The sequence below is a fragment of the Ips typographus genome, linkage group LG8 (assembly GCF_016097725.1).
Source record: "Ips typographus isolate SLU linkage group LG8, UJ_Ityp_2.0, whole genome shotgun sequence".
NCBI lineage: Eukaryota > Metazoa > Arthropoda > Insecta > Coleoptera > Curculionidae > Ips > Ips typographus.
Window position 1 is genome coordinate 1,923,808 of NC_138429.1, and position 18,099 is coordinate 1,941,906.

An 18,099-nucleotide genomic window follows, 5' to 3' on the forward strand; every position below is an offset into this window, starting at 1 on the left:
CGAGCTTTACCTTAATCATTGACGATGCATATGCGTGACTGGGCTCATTTGAAACAGTTTATGCTCAGTTTAGATAATATCTTGAAAATGTTCGAGTTAAGATTAAGTTGACCCTTAACTAATTCATTCACGTCCGCCTTTTAGAGCTGTATAGGAAAATTTTAATTAAACTTGCTCTAAATTAAAACAAACCCACGATAACCTTATTTGGAAGTCATTTATCAGCTGAAGAAGGAAATATTTATTTACTGGAAACTTGGCGCTTTAATCCGGACTTTCTTCCTGATTAAAAAACGTGATGTTTGCTATGTTAATTTCGCAAAAAAAAACTATCATCTAATTAATTTGCATACTAATTAAAATCATCCAAGTGTAGGCACGTAAGTATTCAATCAAGGAGAGCGTTGCTGTATTTTTAACGGACACGTTATATTTTGCTGCAATGCGCTGAACGGTGTTTCATTTTTAATAGCTAATAAATGTGAGGAAAATATGTTTTTAGTTTGTTCTACACTAAAAATTTGAGTTTAGCAATTCATTAAGTTTATAGTGCGTCATTTCTGAAAAATTACGCTTTTGAAGTTAAGTGTTATTAATTTACATTAAGCCACCTGAAAACCTACAGTTAACATTTACAAACTAATTTAAAGTCTCTAAAGTAATCAGATTTGATTTTCCATTCTGGTGGTTTTAAACCATAAAAAGTTGACATTTAATCGTCCGCCACACAAATTCTGAAAGCAATCAGACACTTGCAACACACTAATGCGAAACATCTGGAACGGTTTGTCCCTTTATAAGATATTTAGCCCGAAGCCAGTTTCCCCAAACATAAGTTTAAGCGGACAACCGCTGGACTTTCCTATACATTTAATGCAAAGACTTTGGTGATAGTTTGGGAAGTATTTTTACCCAACGCTTAAGTTTGGTTCCTATTGGTGGTGAATAACTTGGAGAGCCAATGAATAAATCGAATCGAATTTGGAATTTCGGTTCGTCGTAAACCGAGATTGAATGTCGTGTAGAAGTATGGAAGCGGTTTAAATTGTTGGAAATAAGTGAACTCACTAGGTGATTCAGGCAGGCAAATTCCATTTGACTGTTTAAACATTTCGCTACAGCCATAAAATCATGGAACATCACATATATGCGAGGGTATTTAAGTTCCTTTTCAACGGAAAATTCGCTGCAGCACAATATTCAGGTTCGCGTCGGACGAGAAAATTTTATCTCTGCGGGAAAAATATAGTCGAACATCCCGGATGAGCCAAATAAAAATGGGGATCTTGTCAAAACTTTTGTCGATTTTTAACGTCTTTTTGTGCAAACCAAGCCACAATATTACATTGCAGCAATGTATCCAAACTTTTCGCTGCATTTGAACGACCATGTACACAACAAGATTATGAAAGAAGTTTATTTCAAGCGCTCAGTTTACTTTCAAATTAAAAAAATATTTATTATTCAGAGAAGTTTATACTGTTATTTTTTTTTCAGGGTGCTTCCGCTGGTGTTATAGTAGGCCACATTTTGATTTTATGGATAACATTTGGCGGTTTGAGCATAGACAAACCACCTGCGGCCAGTTTACCTTTACACACAGACGGATGTTCGAATTCGTCTTTCAACGATCACATTCTGAAACTTGAACATAGAACTTCCACGTGGATTCCTACCACCACTCCATCTCCCTACACTATCTACAACGATTCATTGGCTCCCCTTAATACTACCAGGGCCGAAAAATCGTAAGTTAATAGTTTTGTAAAGATTTCACAATACTAACACCTAACCTAACAGTTATAAAAGCTAATTAGTTAATATAAATATATGGCTATGCAACAATTCTTAATTTGAATTTTGGACCAGTGGTCTCCAAAAATCAAGCAGCAATAAATCACACATAGACATAGACAGTGATGACTTTCAGTGATGTCACTCAAAATGTTCCTTAACGTCACAACTGACAAATTTGGCTCTATAGAGCTATTTTATACTTTCAGCTCACTGGTCAGTGAGTTTTAACCAGAGATGTAAAAGCGGTAATTTTCTAGTTGGAAAATTTCAATTTTTGGAAATTTACCGGAAAATTACTTCATGTTTAAATGAAAATTTTCCATGATAGGGAAAACAACTGTCAAACTTGTCATTGTTATTGTCAAACTTATCATGCATTCTAATGAGATAATTTAAGACATCTAACCGCCATTTGCACCATCGTACTTTAAGCATAGCTTAAGTTAAGTGTGGTTTAGAGTGTGACTTTTTTCATCTGTACTGTCACAGTCTAACCCACACTTAAATTAAGCTTGGCTTACAAAACGACGGTGCAAACGGGGTTAAATAAAAAATAATCTGATTTAATTGAATAGATGTTCTATATGTTCTCCCTTCTGGGCTGTCAAACTTTACAAAAAACAACTCAGTTTTAACAGTAAATAACTCAGTTATTCGACGTTTTAGGTAAAAACGCTATACAGGGTGGTCAAAAGAGAATTTCAAGGGCTACAAATTGGTATATTGAACCAACCGATAATTGTCAAAATAACCGAGTTATTGACAATACAATGGAGTAGTTTACAGGATGATTTATTGAACTTGTTTTCATTCTATAAAAAAACATACCAAATATGAATCTTATAGATATTTGAGTCTACTTTATTCCTAGACAATCCATCAGTATACAGGGTGTCCCAAATTTGAGCAACAAACCAAACTTATAATTTTTTATTCGATTTTTGAAATCTACGTCATATTCTAGGCCTACTTGATGTAAAATGTTTGTATCGATATTCAATTGTTTTTCCTCCTACAGCCTTACTTTTTTGACCACTCTCCTCGAAAGCAGAAATTCCCAATTTGATCGAAATTTTGGTGCATTTTTCTCGCTTATTTCAAACACCCTGTATAAAACCACCGTATAACAAAAGAAAGCTAATGAACGGGGCTATCACGTGAAGTTGAGTGGGCACGGCTAAGTTGCCCCGTTTAGCCACCAGAGGGCGTCAAAGTTGACTATCGTTTTTAACAGTTTTTGGTCAATATCTCAGGAACGATCTCAGGTTAGAAGTCTGAAGTTTTTACCGCAAATGCACCTCGATGGGATGCAACTTCTACCTTCTATACACTTTTTAGGTATCACGCACCGTTTGACATTGAAAAATTAAAAACTGGAATTGTCAAGAATTTTCAAGGGTGATACCTTGTGTTTTTTTTCAGAAAATTTTTTATTTTCAAAATTAACCTCAACTGCTTAAATACCTTCAGGTTAATAGTACAAAAATGACGTAAAGTGTCATTTGTCAAAATGTAATTTTGCAAGGGTGCCACGCCCTAAAGTGTCAAAATTGACATAATTTCAAGGTCATCTCCGAAACGGTTCCAGTTAGAGCAAAATGGACGTCAGATTTGTGTTCCCCAGGTTCAAATTAGTTAAAAAAAATCACTTTGATTAAGGAAAGTCCAAAATAGTCGCCGTTAGTATAGTAGGCCCAAAAATTCCCTAAGTTATATTAAAATTTCGTGCACTTTTTCAGAAAATCGTCCATAACTCGCTTATTTCAAACACCCTGTATAAAACTACCGTATAACGAAAGAAAGCTAATGAACGGGGCTATCACGTGACGTTCAGCGGGCAGGGCTAAGTTGCCCCGTTTAGCCGTTAGAGGGCGTCAAAGTTGACTCTAGGTTTTTGCAGTTTTTGCTCAATATCACTAAAAATTTCCATAAATTGAATTTTCCGAAAATTTTACATCCCTGGTTTTAACCGTTACGACAGCTGTCACATGACGTAAGAAAAGTATACTGTAAAGACTACTTACTTGTGTGGTTCTTCCAAGAAACACATCTACTTAACATTTTATAATTCCACTGCCTGAATTGTTGCTTTTGATGCAAATTGAACAAAATTGTCCATCTCTACTTAGTACTCACAGTGTCATCTTTCGTTTCAGCGATCCACTAACAGCCCTCTACTCAATCACCTACATGTATTACTCGATTCTGGGTTGTTTCATCACTGTTGGGGTGGGCTGGGCGGTTTCCTGCTTCACCGCCAGCGAATCCGATCAATACGACGAGGAACTGATTCATCCCTGGGCCCGCAAGATGGCAGACTTGTTCCCTGGAAAGAAACGTCAATATTATAGCAAGGATCTGCTGGCAGAGCCCAAGGAAAAAGTGAAACGTAATTCTTCGAATGCAGTGAACGTAGCGGAAAACGGTGTTAGCCGGCAAAGCAGCGTAGGGCCCAGCAAAAGGGACTTGGAAGTGGAAAATGAGAAAGTTGAACCTAAAATTGGTACGGTGAATGCGGGATATTCACCGGATATGCCAATGGAAGAAGTTAATGGCACTTATAAAGTTATGTCATGATTTTTGCTAGAGTGACTGGATTGTAGGTATGCAAGTATCATTTCAGTGATGCCCATATTTATAGGCAAAGTGATTGTCTTCGAATACGACTCAAGTTTTGCAATAATTGAGTTGAAATTTGACCTCAAATCACAACTACTATAAATACGGGCATAGAAACTAAAAAGCAGTCTGCCTGTGAAAACCGTCTCACCTTAGGTGGCTCAAAAGTCTGTGATCTCTAGCTGTATCAGTACTTAATAAAATAATTGACATTTTCTGTCGTTTCAGCCCTCTCACGCTTTATATTACTCGTATTATTTTTGTAAGTGTACTGTTGTCCAACTAGAATGTCAATGTTTTCGTACCAGTTTAGATATAATTTGTTTTGTATTTATTTAAAACTACTATTAAATATTACGTTTAAGTGGTGAACAATGTATTCTGATGGTCATTGTAGGATTCTCTAATTGGAGAGCAGATATTTCATAGATCTGACCGTTGGATCTCTAAATAAATTAATGCTCAATTCCATATTTAGACTCGTAGTCTACTACAGGAGGTTTGATTTTGGTAAAATTGGAATACTTGCACTGCTACTACTACTACTACAAGTAAACTCCATTTATTGCCTTACTTTAGAATCTGAAATTGTAATTTAAGGCAATGCTTAAGTGAATTTAGTTTAAAAGCTTGATGTACTCTATTTTTGCATAAATTCAACTGGTTTATTTCTACATTTGTAGTTTTTCCTGACGCAAAAAAACACTTTTCAATAAATTTCTTTTGTGTTTTATTAAAGTGACTTTTGCTTCAGTTACCACACAGAAGTCATTTGAATTTAACCTTACACATCTAATAGTAAATGTGTTTTAAGCACCAAACGCAATTTGAAAAATTCAATTATATTATGGCAAGACAATAGCACCGCGCCAGATTAAACTATGGAACGCCCCTTTATCGAATGTGAATCAAGGTAAGCAAATCAAAATAAGACTTACATAATAATGCAAAGAATGTAGGAAGAAAGCAGGTGTACGGTACACTCATCAAGGTGGATTGAACTGAATATTTATCGATAAAGATTCCAGAATTAAAAACATACAGGATAGCCTTTACCAGATTTAAAAAAAATTGATAGAGCGTTTATAGCTAGCTAGACTTTATGTGATTGATAATCAAACTCGTTAATTATTAATAAAAAAAAACTGGGTGGGCAAACACCAAAAAATCTCACTTAATGTCATCAAGGTGCCTATAAAGTGTAACCTTGCAATAATTAAGTTAATATTGCCTCCTGTCCTACGTACGCGCATACAATGAAAATTCCAGTATAATGAGGTGCAAAATAATCTGTAAATAACATTTGCATACAGTAAAAACCAAAAACGTTATGTAATGTGAACTACCCATTAGGATTGGTTTACGAAGTGAGTTTACTATACGTGTAATCAACAACCTCTACAGGGTGGTCCAGTTTTAAATGTCAATAATTCACCAATCCATAGCCAATTAAAAAATAAGTTGGAAATTTCTGTTTAAAAAATCGTTTTTTTTTTTATAACTGTCAGACCGTTGGAGCAATATTGATCAAATTTGGAACAAGCACTTTATTACACGTTATTAGTCAAAAACCCAAAACTAACCCAACCCAACTTAAAAATTGTCTTGGAAACGGAAAATTCACTTAAGAAGTTTAAAAAATATTATTGTAGCCAGTTTTCATAGTTTCCAGACAAACTAAAAGACTTTAGTTTTGAAAATTGAATTAGAAAAGATAGACATTTCAGAAGCTTAAAAATTGTGTTTGTAACCTGTTTTCATGCAAATCGAGAGACTTTAATACTAAAAATTGACTTGTAGACATAAAAACTACTTTTTCAAGAATTTGTTACTACAAATTCATACATTTAAACCTTAAAAATTGACTTGAACCCCAAAATGTGACTGAACTAATGAAAAGTGACATCAGAAGCTTAAAATTTGCATTTGAAGTGAGTTTTCATAATTTGAAGACAAATTTCAATATTTTAGTCTTGAAAATAGTCTTAGATGCAGGACATTGACATTAGATTCATCAAAATTGTTTTGAAAACAAACTTTTCGTGCTTTTTACTTTGCTTTTCATTTTCTTCGAATTCTGGACTATTTTTAGTGCTTCAAAACTGCTTTCAGCTTGGAAAATCGGGTTTCAAGACTATCTTCACCAAGTTATTGACATAGCAAACTTAAAAAACAATTTTTACATTCTTCATAGACTTAAAATGGCATTCCAAGCCTTGTCACTATTAAATCGACTTCTAGACACCTTAGTGCTAAAAATTCGGGTATTTCTTAATAAACTAGACTGTTTTTAGTGTTTTAAGGTTGTTTTCAGTGCCTCAAATCGAGTTTTAAGACTATCTTTACAAAGTTTTTGACTTATCAGGCCTAAAAGCCAGTGTGTCCACTGACCATAGTCTTGAAAATGTTATTTCAAGCTTCTTCACTATTAAATTGACTTCTATACTCATAGGTGCAATAAATTGTAGCATCTCTAAGAAATTCAGACTGTTTTTAGTGCTTTTTAAGACTGAAAAATCGAGTTTAAGACTATTTCCAAAAGTCAAGTTTCTTCAGTAATAAAAATAAAAAATGTTGGTACCAAATGCTACAATAATAGTCTTGAGAACTAATTTTTAGAAATAAAATAGTCGATAGAGTTGTACACCAATTAAAGTCTTGAAAATATACTTTTGGGCTCTCTTTAGTCCTAGTAAAGTCAGTTCTAGCATTAAAAGTCAACTTTTATATTATTTTTAGTAGTAAAAAATGAGTTTCATGCACAATACAATCTTTGTCTTGATTTCCGGACTTTTTTTAGTTCTTGAATGCCAGTTTCAGACACTCAACCAGGATGGCAGCCTGAGAAAGCGAATCATAAGACCATTCCTAGTAGTAAAAAAGTTTTTAGACTATTCAGTACAAATTTGGACTTTCACAAGTCTTGGATGTTCAGTTTTAAACTATAAAACGATTTTTTAAATTGAAATTTGGAAGACTGTATCTTCCTTAAGAGACGTTTTTCAGAAAAATGACATAATGCAAGTCAACTTATTTTTTGATTAGCTATCAAATGGGGAATTATTGACACTTAAAACTGGACCACCCTGTATAAGTATCTGTAAATCATATATAATAAAGATTTTCCTGTAAACTGCTTTACCTGGTCCAGCCATTGTTTTGGACAACGTCCTCTAGGTCGTGTTCCCTCTACTTTCCCTTGGAGCGTAAGTTTTTCGAGATTATCATCTTTGCTCCTGCTGACATGTCCAAAATACTTGAGAATCAGTTGACAATCTGACTTGGATGTTAAGCTCTTCGAGTATGGTTACGAAATGCGATCTATTAACATAAGTTTTGTTTTTAGACGGTTCAGTTGTAAACCAAACTCCAAGCTCACTCTCTCTACTCGTTCAATCTCATCTTTGACGATAAGTGTGCTGTCATCAGCGTAGCAGAGATTATCCATCCTCCTTCCCAGCCGACCAAGGCTTTCCTTATGATATATTCTCCCCAACAATAAGGGTGACAGCACACAACCCTGCCGTACACCACGTTCCACGTTGAAAGGTCCCCATCTACGACATGTCATCCCAAAGTCAACATAAGTATGCTGTTTTGCCATATTTCCTGGTTTTTTCAATGATATGCCGCACGTTCATCCTCACAAAACGGGCCTGTTCTTGTTGTATTTGCCATTCTAAAAAGGTTTGGTTGTTTGTGATTCACTTCACTCTTCCACACAGTTGCCAGGTTTTGCTTGCTTCTTGGAGGGTTTTTACTGAAAATGTTTAAACAATAATTACAAACAGCAATGTCAACCGTTTGATTTATGATTTAAATGTTTTCCGTATATTATTTTTTGTTGAATTGAGTAGATTAGCTGAATTTCCTCACCGATTTAGAATTTCAACGTGACTTTGTCACTGCACGTTTCAAAGTAAATCGCATTTAAAAATGTGACCTCTCATAAATCCTTTATAGGTGTCAATATATCGATTACATTGAGTGAAGTAATCGCTAGTGAGAATTTTGCGGCTTCTTTTGCTGCCAATGACATTGATTGATTAACAAATTCTTCACCATACAATAAACTGCAGATTTTTAGTGGAATGGTAGTACTCCACCCATTTCAGTATAATCTTAGGTCACTGGCAGAAAATGATATGCAGTTTCTTACGAGGGGGATTAATCGACACCACCCAGTAAACCAATTCCGCACTAATTCCTTTTGTATACAACAAAACGTAAAGAACGTACGAAAAAATCTTAAAGTGCAACACTTGTTTCGGTATCACGTATTTGGGTCACGACACGAACAAAATCGTTGTGGTAATCGGACCTGACTCAACTACGCGATATTAAAGTACAAAATTCAATGAAAATAAAACTAAATTTTGATGTAAATATTTGGAACAAACCTTTTATTTTTCTCAATCAAAAAACGTGCGGTATGAAATATTAAAATATTTTTGTTTGTGGTTGTTGGTTTATTTTTTTAAAAGAATTTGAATGTAATGCTCTATTTACTTACTTCAGACAAATAATAGTTTGCAATACGTATTTTCTTGTATCAGAAAATAAAAGGAAATCTACATACGCTAATTTGTCATGAAATGATCGTTATCAAAAAGGCCAACTTACATACTTAATTCATATTAATATTAAGTTATGACATTTTTTAATGCAAAGGTTGAACCAAGTGCATTAAATAAAGTCGTAAATTGTCATACAGGAATGTAGTACGAATCTAAATATATCCGTTATGCTGTATTAATTAGTGATAAAACTCTTAACTTGTACAGGAATTAGCAATGACAAGTCTTTAATCTTTTTTAGCACCCTGCTCGGTAAAACATTAAACTGTGATTTATGGCAAGCAATATTATTGTAGTAGACATTAGTCTCAAGGCATTATTGTAACGAAAATTACAAATTTCTGTTAACTGCAAATAGTACCAGAATCTTGATTTATATTGGTCAATGACCGTGGTCTAGGTACCTCACCCAACATAATTCTGCTACTTGATGAATAACAATAGTTCATAGTTCATTAGAAATAATTCCCCAAGTCATATAATACCAGTATTAGTTCTGTAAGTAATGCTAATTTTAACAGGGAAGTAACTGGTAAGTAGAGAGTAAAAAATACCTTTTCCAATTTACTAGCCAATTTCTAGGCACCCTTGTATTCGGTTATAATGCGTTGCATCAAAATCAATACGGAAATAGTTCAGGTCAAAAATAGTACCCATATTGCATACTAAAGAGGAAAAGTAATACATTCTCGACTCTAATGCAAATTGATGAACGAGGTGCAGTCGAGGTTAACAAGCATCGCTAGTCTGAGTATGTGTGATCTGGTTTTGTTCCTAATTCATAAATTTACTAATTCGTTTTGTCAAAGCAAACCTTCTACAAGAATGTTCTAAGACGAAAAACACACAAGACCTAAAAAGTTTTGAATAATTAATTATTGTCAATCAGTGTGAACTTTATCAAAAAAATCAGGTGCGCCACTTTTTGCCTATAACTTTACAAAAACCTCAACAAGTTGTCAAGATTGCTTGATAAAACGTAATTATTTTCCCATTGACAGTTAAATTGCAGCAAAATAGATTCTATAACAATATAGGTAATTGCTCGCCTGTTACGACCATCGAACCCTAAAGAAAAAATAATTAAAGCTCCTAAACAAAACAATTTCCTGACCACATCGAGCACACATACCCCATTACCTGGTGCGATTATACTCCACACTGTACGAATCAAGCGAAAAATCTATTAAAATTGCATCAATCATTCCATTATCGCGGGTCCGTAGCCGCTTTTTGTTTAATTTAAATATGCTATATTGTCACAGATAACATAAAATTGCAAATGCCATAATAATTCTTGTCATGCTCTAATTGGTGAGACCCGCCAAGCAGTAAAGGTAGAAAACAATAACACACAAAATACCGATAATGAATCGTATGAGAATGTTTTTTTTTTTTGTAATTTGGAATGCGCAATCAAGTGTTTTTTAGTGTAAAAGTCCACATGTGCAGCACAGTGGTCAAGTGAGTTGTTTTCTAAAATTTTATTTCACTTTATGCTACCATAGACAAAATGCTTGATAGGTTGGTTATGACAGTTTCAATATTAGGTTAGGAGTAAGCCACTTTCATATGTAACACCCTCACAACGTAACTGAAATGTGTATGTGTGTATGTTAACCTAAAATCCCAAAGCTAATACAAACTAGACTATACCACCCTAATCAAAATTCAATCAAATTTAAACAAATTATTTTTTTTATCCGGATCTTTACACGTAAAATTTTAAATGGCACTATTAAAAAAAGTCCGTTCTACTAGATTATTAATTAAGTATCATTGTAACCAGACAAATTACAAAAATATACTGATTTCAAATATTAATTCAATTTGTCATTAACAAACAAACCCTATTTTGATCTTTAAGAATGTTTTCTAAATGGTATCAATTTGCCCGCTATAGTCTCAGATCCTTTTAGTGAAAGGGACCTTGCTCTTCAGATGGTGCTAACATTGGGGGGCTTAATATATACCGGGCGGGGCCGCGCTATCAGCACACAGTTCCGACTCAACAGTCCTATAGACAATAGGAGGTAGAGTTTTCATTAGTTTTACCATGAAGTTTTTGGTAAGTAGTGTGTTTAGTGTAGAAAACAGTGTATAACAGTATTTTTACAAGAAATTTTATAAACATAAAAATTGCAGTGTAATTGAAAATTTGTTCTCAAGTAAGTTAGTAAACTACTCACAAATTTAAAAAAACCCTTGACTCAAATCTAATGCTATGCAATTGCACACCTTGTCATTAATTAATAATAAGTTACAAATATTTCTTATGAATGCGGATTGTAATTATTACTGTCATATAAAATGATGAGGTCCACCGTACTTGCCTCATTGCTATGCAAAATTACTTATATCAAGGTTACATAAAAATTGCGATCTACCTTATTAAGATTATCGGATAAAAGGTTTTTTTTTGCTACAGTAGCGCCATCTGAAGAAACTGAGGCAATATACAGACTGTGTTTCAATCTGACACAGTATTGCCAGATCTAACAAAGTTAAATTTTTTTGAAATGTGTTTGTGAAAACTTATATTACACTTATTCAGTAAAACAACAAAAATATTTGCCTATATACAGGGTTAGAAAAATAAATTGGACATTAATCATCAATTTCAATCTGTCCTAAACTTGAAAACGCTCAAATACCACTCCATGAAGCTATAAAATGACAAAACTTGTTCAAAAGCAATACAATTAGTGTAAATCATATTAATATTTATAATTTTACAGTTTCATGAGTTGTTTTTTGGCATTTATGAACTTCGATCTGTCTCAATGGTAATAACTGACAAATTCCACTCCATAAAGCTACGAAACCTGCTTAAAAGGGGCATATTTCAGTTGGAAACTATCAAAATCTTCTCCATGAAGCTATAAAATTCAAAGCAATACAATCAAATCATAGTAGAAATTGGACAGTCATCTGTTTATTTTGGACATATTTCAATCTGTTATAAGCTTGAAAACAATCTAAATCTTTCCCATGAGGCTATTAAATAACTTAAACTTTGTTAGAGCTAGTACAATCGGTTAAAATTTACATTAAATGTTTTTTCGAGATCCATGAGCAGGAGCAGTTTTCTTTGGAGCTAGTTCCATATGTCAAAATTCTGCAAACTGTCAAATACCACTCTATGAAGCTATATAAAATCCAAAATATCCAAATCATTTAATTTTATAGGTTTATGAGTTGAATTTTGTCAGTTGTGTTCATTCGGAGATCATCGAATCTCAGTTGAGTAAATGTAATTTTAAATGGACGCATAAAACATATTTTAGTGAAATCTGTCAATTTATTTAAAACGCGTTTGGGAAAATTCAATCGTTTAAGGGTTGACTGATCTGAAAACTACTGTGATTGGTCAAAGAGTATAGCAACTATTTACTAATGTGCGTTAATTTAAAATTCCGTTCTCTAATCAGCCAGAACGAATTTTGTAGTTCACAGTTCGCTGATTCATTGTTATTTACGCGCCACGAAAATATGAACTCTAATAGGTAATTTGTTTAGGTGTTGTTTTCCTGTACATTGGTGGCGGTGAACGCTGCCTATTTGGGCCCCCAACACATTCCGGTAATCGGTCCTAATGGAGTTCCCATTGAACCTCTTGAAGTACAAGAAGCACGAGCCAGTCATTTATCTGCCCTGGCCTCTGCTCATGGAGGATCTGTGTCCGTTCCATTCACCGCTTTCGCTGTTCCCTCTCTAGGTACAGTGTGACTTCGTCTGTTAAACAAATTGTAACTAAATTTATTAATTTAGGACACAATGCTCTTCCTTTGGACACTCCCGAAGTCGCCTCAGCTAAACTGCAACACTACAGAGACTTTGCCGTAGCGGCTGAACGAAATGGTGTGCACGTCCCTTTGGTTTCTGCTCCACTTTTAGCTGGTCCTTACCCCGTTGATACTCCTGAGGTATTTTGTTGGATATGTAGTAGTAAAAATTATAATTTGAGTTGTGATAAACAGGTGCAGCTAGCTAAAGCAGCCCATTTCCGAGCTCATCTCGAAGCTAATGCTCGCGCTGGTCCTGCCACCTATTTCCACTCACGAAAACGTCGTGAAGTGTATGGCGGCTACCACATTCCTGTTATTGGACCTAATGGGGTTCCAGTTGAAACACCCGAAGTTCAAGCTGCTAAAGCTAATCATTTTGCTGCTTTAGCTGAGGCCAGTACCAGAGTAGGTCCCGCTACACATTATGCTGGTAAATACTACTTTATCTACCTAAAGTATAGATTAAGCCATAATTTCTTAGCTGCACCATACAATTCTGAAGCACCTGAAGACGATTACCGCAGGTATTACGGTCCTTATGCCAGCATTGGTCCAGATGGCCAACCGCTTGAAACTCCCGAAGTCAAAGCGGCTAAAGCTCACCATTTTGCTGCTTATTCTGCTGTCTTAACAGGAAATCACATTGCTGCTCCAGGACACTATTATTAGTAGTAAAAATGTTACCAACAATGTACTTAAAGCAAAATTGGTCAGTTTTTTTTTAAAGTTTGCATAGTTGCAAATGCTCCTGTCACACTGTGTTGTCACTATTTATAGTAAGAAAGAAGTCTTGTTAAATCAGCAAAGTTGAATATATGCAGTTTTCTAGAAATTGTGTTTTATATAAAATTTTAATCAGAAAACTACTTTATAAGTTTAAATGGATGGGTTATGTAAGTTTTAGAAAACAAATTTTTGTTGCTTTCACGAGCAAGGAGTGCGCATCATGTTTTCACATCAAGATTATAGGAAGTATGGAACTGACATTTACAGTTAATGCAAACTTGCTTAGAAGAGCTAGACTGAATTTAATATAAAACCCAACCACTTTCCTATTAAAACTATTATTCTGTAAAAACTTTTTGCAATGTAATCCTTAGAACGCACCTATAGGAAGCTCTGCAACATCTTGTTAAAGCACAACCTTGAATTAATATATTTTTTTCAATTTAAGTGTTTTAAATTTGTAATAAATGTAATTTTTAATTAACAAATCGGTTCAGTCACATTGATAATAGTGAAACAGTACGTGGAAGCTGGTGAATATCTTTCTACCTAGGCGGGGCGTGCTATATAAGGGGCTAAGGTCACACATTTAATAAGTTGTTCTTGTTAGTCCAGTAAGTGAATTTTGTAATAAGTTATGCTATTATTGGTAAGATATTTTTGAATGCTTAGTGTTGGTTTACAATTGACCCCTAATGCAAGATTATACAGTTTTAACCCTTATTTAGAGTTTTGTTCATTAGGGTGCATTTACCTTGAAAACCAGTTATTTATAAATTTCTTCAAAGTACAGTTTAATAATTTTAAGCTGGTGTCCTTGAGTTTGATATACTGATACAAGAAAATGAATACTTGTAAACGTTTACTTTTCGCTGTTAAATAAGTAATGTCATTTTTATAAAATTAACTATCACTAAAGTTCGACGTTATCACAACCTTTAATTGCGTCTTGTCGTTTACATTATCAAAACATATGGACAATCGTTATTTGTCACTGTTTGTACCATTACGCCTAATTATTAATCAACAAAATTTGCCACGTTCAGTAAACTGTTTGAATTTGAAAATTTTCCAGAAGTTTGATTCATAATTACAACTGTACTCTAGTATTTTCTAGTTACTCAGAAAAGTGTGATAATAATATTTTTAAGTCAATTAATCTTCGACATTGGCGCTTACATTAATTAACATGGTCTGATTAGTGCAAAACTTAATTTAGTTCAGTAAATGATTATCAAACAAACCGAATAAATAATTTCTCCAGAATTCATGTATCAAAGGAAACAATTAGCTTGGTGCATAGCTGTTGCAATTTCTGATAATATTGTTTGTTATTTAGTCTAAACGTGTTTTTATTAATTACAATTTCTGCTCTACTAGATAACAGCTTTAACTCTTCTATTGGAGCTAAATGCAGCACCAACAGGAGAGCCAATAAAGTTGTCGCCCGAATATTTCCATCCCATTGAATCGCTTTATCACTCTCAAAATAAATTAGGACATTTTGCTTATGGTTTTGTTACACCAACTTTAAGTAAAAGCGAATCTAGAACACCTGATGGAGTTACTCACGGCGGTTACTCATATATTGGTAATATAACCACTTTGTATTAAATTCAGGCAAGAAAATAGTTTTTATTAGATGCTGATGGTCACTTGCAAACTGTGCAGTATGTAGCTGATCCAACTCATGGATTTAGGGTTGCAGCTACCAATTTACCAGTAGAAGCACCTGATGTGGCTCAAGCTAGAGAAGCTCATTTAGCCGAATTTGAAGCCATTAAAGCTGAAAGAGCTAAAGTAGTGCCATACTTTAATCCTGTTAGTGTTTCGCTAGGGGATGTTCCTCAATTGCCTAATCAGCAGGTTTTTATTCAACTGTTTGTGTCAACAAGGTTTAATACTCAATTTTCCAGCTTCCAGAACCGGTCACTGATTTACCAGAAGTGGTTAAAGCACGAGCTGAGCACCTTGCTGTCCTTAACGCAGCTTACAGAAACGCTCAAGCTGCTCAACTCGGTTATGGGCTACCGCAACCTGTCGTAGATTTGCCTGAAGTAATTTCGATAAACCATCAAGTGCAAAAGTGTACATTTATTGTTAACTACAGGTAGTGAAGGCACGTAATGAACATCTTGCTGCAGTAGCAAAGGAAACGTCACTGCAAGCACAGTTACGCTCACAAGTGGCGCTAAGCCCAGCTATAAATGACATAAACGGTCACATTGTACCAGGACAAACCCACCTTGGAGACAACAACCATTTGCCTGTAGCTCCACAAGCTCAAGTATCCTATACACCGCAGGAATATGGAATTAATCCTTATTCTTATGGGTATGTACTCGATTATCAAATTGCGATTCTCTATTTACAAAACAAATCAAAGGTCTCCATACTACATTGATTTAATTGCGATACACATGTTATTATAAAAATTGATTGCGATTTATCTCCACGCTGTTAATGAACCAAATTTGTGTTGCAAGTCACATGAAGATGCCTTGCACAGTAATAAAGTTAATTTGTATTATCAAGTTTAAATTATGTTATTTAGATATTTAAATTAATCAGGTTATGGTTTTGTTATACAAGGCTACTGAAACAGTAAAACATTGTTTTTTAGCTAACAAAAAAAGCACAAATTTCTTGCTTGTTATACCATGAAACTGAAAACAGTTTTCAGATGATAGTAAAGATTGATAACAACTTACTTGTTTATAGCTGATCCAGTGTGATTTTAACATGGCAATGTTGCTTTTACTGCACAGTTTTCAGGTATTGAAACTTTTCTATAGCACACATCCTTCACCAAATTGTGACTAAATTGAATTTCCCAGAACACTCTTTTCTTACTAAAATAGAGTTGAATTCAACCTCAATCAAGTTGCTTACAGGCTACAGTAAACAAACCATTAAAAATAAACTAGAAATTCAATTTTTTCAAACCTTGTTGTTGGTGCTGAACTTCAAAGGCCGGTAACTTTCTAATCCAGGTTTTTCAGGAAATTCATACTTAGTGATGTATTAACTACCCGTCCCCTGACTAGAACTCTTTATAGAACGTTTTGGTGCTCTTTTTTCAAGCTGAAACTTGTTTTAACCGGTTTTTTAAGTTGTTTTGAGGAGGATGTACACTACTAAACTAACCTCTAAAGTAAGAATAACAATATGTCCGCCTCCAGGGCCTTCACCGGCACCGTTCATTTAGATACTCTGTTACCAGATCGTAGCGGATGTTACGTCACGATGAAGTAGTTTGACAGTGGCTCAAATTATGATTTTTGTTAAATTACGTCATTGTGACGTCACATTCTACCCCTGAAATTTCGAAACGAAGACGGTCTGAGTAGGCCCTGGTTAGAGGCGCATGAATTCAAATACACGGTCGAAATTATTGATTTTAGTTTTTTATGGGCTTCAAAGAGGCTTTTTTGCTTAAATTATGTTGTGTTTTTTACTGAATTATCTTTAAATTGTTAATCATCAAATTGTGAGTAAAATGAATTTTCCAGAACACTTTACCGTTACTAATAGAGTTAAACTTAACCTCAATCTTCAATCAAATTGCTTACAGGCTACAGTAAAAAAACATTAAAAATTCAGTTTTTTCCAAACCTTGTTGTTGGTGTTGAACTTCAAAGCCCGGTAACTTTCTAATCCAGGTTTTTCAGGAAATTCAAACTTAGTGCCGTATTAACTACCCGTTCCGTGACTAGGACTCTTTATAGAACGTTTTGGTGCTCTTTTTTCTAGCTGAAACTCGTTTTAACCGGCTTTTTTAAGTTGTTTTGAGGAGGATGTGCACTACTAACAGTACTAACCTCTAAATCAGTAAGTATAACAATATGTCCGCCTCCACCGGCCTAGTTCATTTAGATGCTCTGTTACCAGATCGGAGCGGATGTTACGTCACGATGACATAGTTTGACAGTGTCTCAAATTAGATTTTTGTTAAATTACGTCATTGTGACGTCACATTCTACCCCTGAAGTGTTGAAACGAAGACGGTCTGAGTAGGCCCTGGTTAAAGGCGCACGAAATCAAATACACGGTCGAAATTATTGATTTTAGTTTTTTATGGGCTTCATGGAGGCTTTTTTGCTTGAATTATGTCGTGTTGTCTACTGAATTATCCTTAAATATCAAATTACAGGTACATAGGACCGCACAGTGCAAAATCAGAAACGCAGTCACCTGATGGGGTAGTACGAGGGGGCTATTCCTACATAGATGCCCATGGTATAGTACAAACCGTAACTTATATCGCTGACAAAAACGGATTCCGAGTAGCTGCCACTAATATTCCTGTCGACAAAAACCACCTACTGGCTGGCACTAGTCCAGGACCTGTGGAACCCAGCTCTCTTGTACCAGAACAAAAAGTTGTAGTCCCAGCCTTATACACCACTAATGTGAAATATTAATTTAGATTTTGTATCAAATGTGTTAATGTAATTAAATTCAGCCTTATAAAGAGTATAAAAAATGACTGATTTAACCCTGATTAACTGTGGAAAACAATAAATTACAAAATGGACTTCGATACTTTTAAAATACTATCAAGGCTTTTTTAAGTGGTGGTAAAGGGGCTC

The 18,099-nt window shown here is 34.6% G+C and overlaps 3 protein-coding genes and 1 long non-coding RNA gene across 9 annotated transcripts in view; 3 read left to right on the plus strand and 1 right to left on the minus strand.

Moving 5' to 3' along the window:
• Positions 1-5,133, plus strand: part of LOC145732952 (sodium-coupled monocarboxylate transporter 1) — a 32,279-nt gene extending 27,146 nt beyond the window's left edge. For all 5 annotated transcript variants that reach the window (XM_081985513.1, XM_081985515.1, XM_081985514.1 and 2 more), the window contains 2 exons: positions 1,498-1,748; positions 3,954-5,133. In XM_081985513.1, the coding sequence (XP_081841639.1) occupies positions 1,498-1,748; positions 3,954-4,374 (672 nt within the window). In that variant the 3' untranslated portion in view covers positions 4,375-5,133. The remainder of the gene's footprint in view (positions 1-1,497; positions 1,749-3,953) is intronic.
• A 1,788-nt stretch (positions 5,134-6,921) lies between these two features.
• On the minus strand, positions 6,922-17,654 carry LOC145732961 (uncharacterized). Its single transcript, XR_014179094.1, has 3 exons — positions 16,219-17,654; positions 7,796-8,176; positions 6,922-7,737 (listed from the first exon to the last, which is right to left on the minus strand). It is a non-coding gene; the product is annotated as an uncharacterized LOC145732961 (long non-coding RNA).
• LOC145732958 (uncharacterized) lies at positions 10,905-13,613 on the plus strand. Of its 2 annotated transcripts, XM_081985528.1 has the most exons (5): positions 10,905-11,061; positions 12,513-12,711; positions 12,765-12,919; positions 12,974-13,211; positions 13,263-13,613. In XM_081985528.1, exons 1-5 carry the CDS (start codon positions 11,050-11,052, stop codon positions 13,448-13,450), a joined length of 792 nt encoding a protein of 263 aa, XP_081841654.1. In that variant the 5' UTR covers positions 10,905-11,049; the 3' UTR covers positions 13,451-13,613. The 2 variants fall into 2 exon arrangements, with proteins under 2 accessions (XP_081841654.1, XP_081841653.1); XM_081985527.1 differs by having other exon boundaries at positions 12,974-13,613.
• On the plus strand, positions 13,750-17,993 carry LOC145732957 (uncharacterized). The gene is made up of 6 exons (XM_081985525.1): positions 13,750-14,156; positions 14,888-15,098; positions 15,150-15,373; positions 15,424-15,564; positions 15,618-15,841; positions 17,661-17,993. The coding sequence occupies exons 1-6, from the start codon at positions 14,145-14,147 to the stop codon at positions 17,929-17,931; spliced, it is 1,083 nt and encodes a 360-aa protein (XP_081841651.1). The 5' UTR covers positions 13,750-14,144; the 3' UTR covers positions 17,932-17,993.
• The last annotated feature ends 106 nt before the right edge of the window (positions 17,994-18,099 follow it).

Excerpts from the sequence above, each read along its gene's own strand:
- LOC145732958 (XM_081985527.1), top strand. Across the intron at positions 12,712-12,764 it reads TTTCGCTGTTCCCTCTCTAG|GACACAATGCTCTTCCTTTG; the intron begins GTACAGTGTGAC and ends TTATTAATTTAG. Across the intron at positions 12,920-12,973 it reads ACCCCGTTGATACTCCTGAG|GTGCAGCTAGCTAAAGCAGC; the intron begins GTATTTTGTTGG and ends TGTGATAAACAG.
- LOC145732957 (XM_081985525.1), top strand. Across the intron at positions 15,099-15,149 it reads CGGCGGTTACTCATATATTG|ATGCTGATGGTCACTTGCAA; the intron begins GTAATATAACCA and ends AGTTTTTATTAG. Across the intron at positions 15,842-17,660 it reads ATTAATCCTTATTCTTATGG|GTACATAGGACCGCACAGTG; the intron begins GTATGTACTCGA and ends ATCAAATTACAG.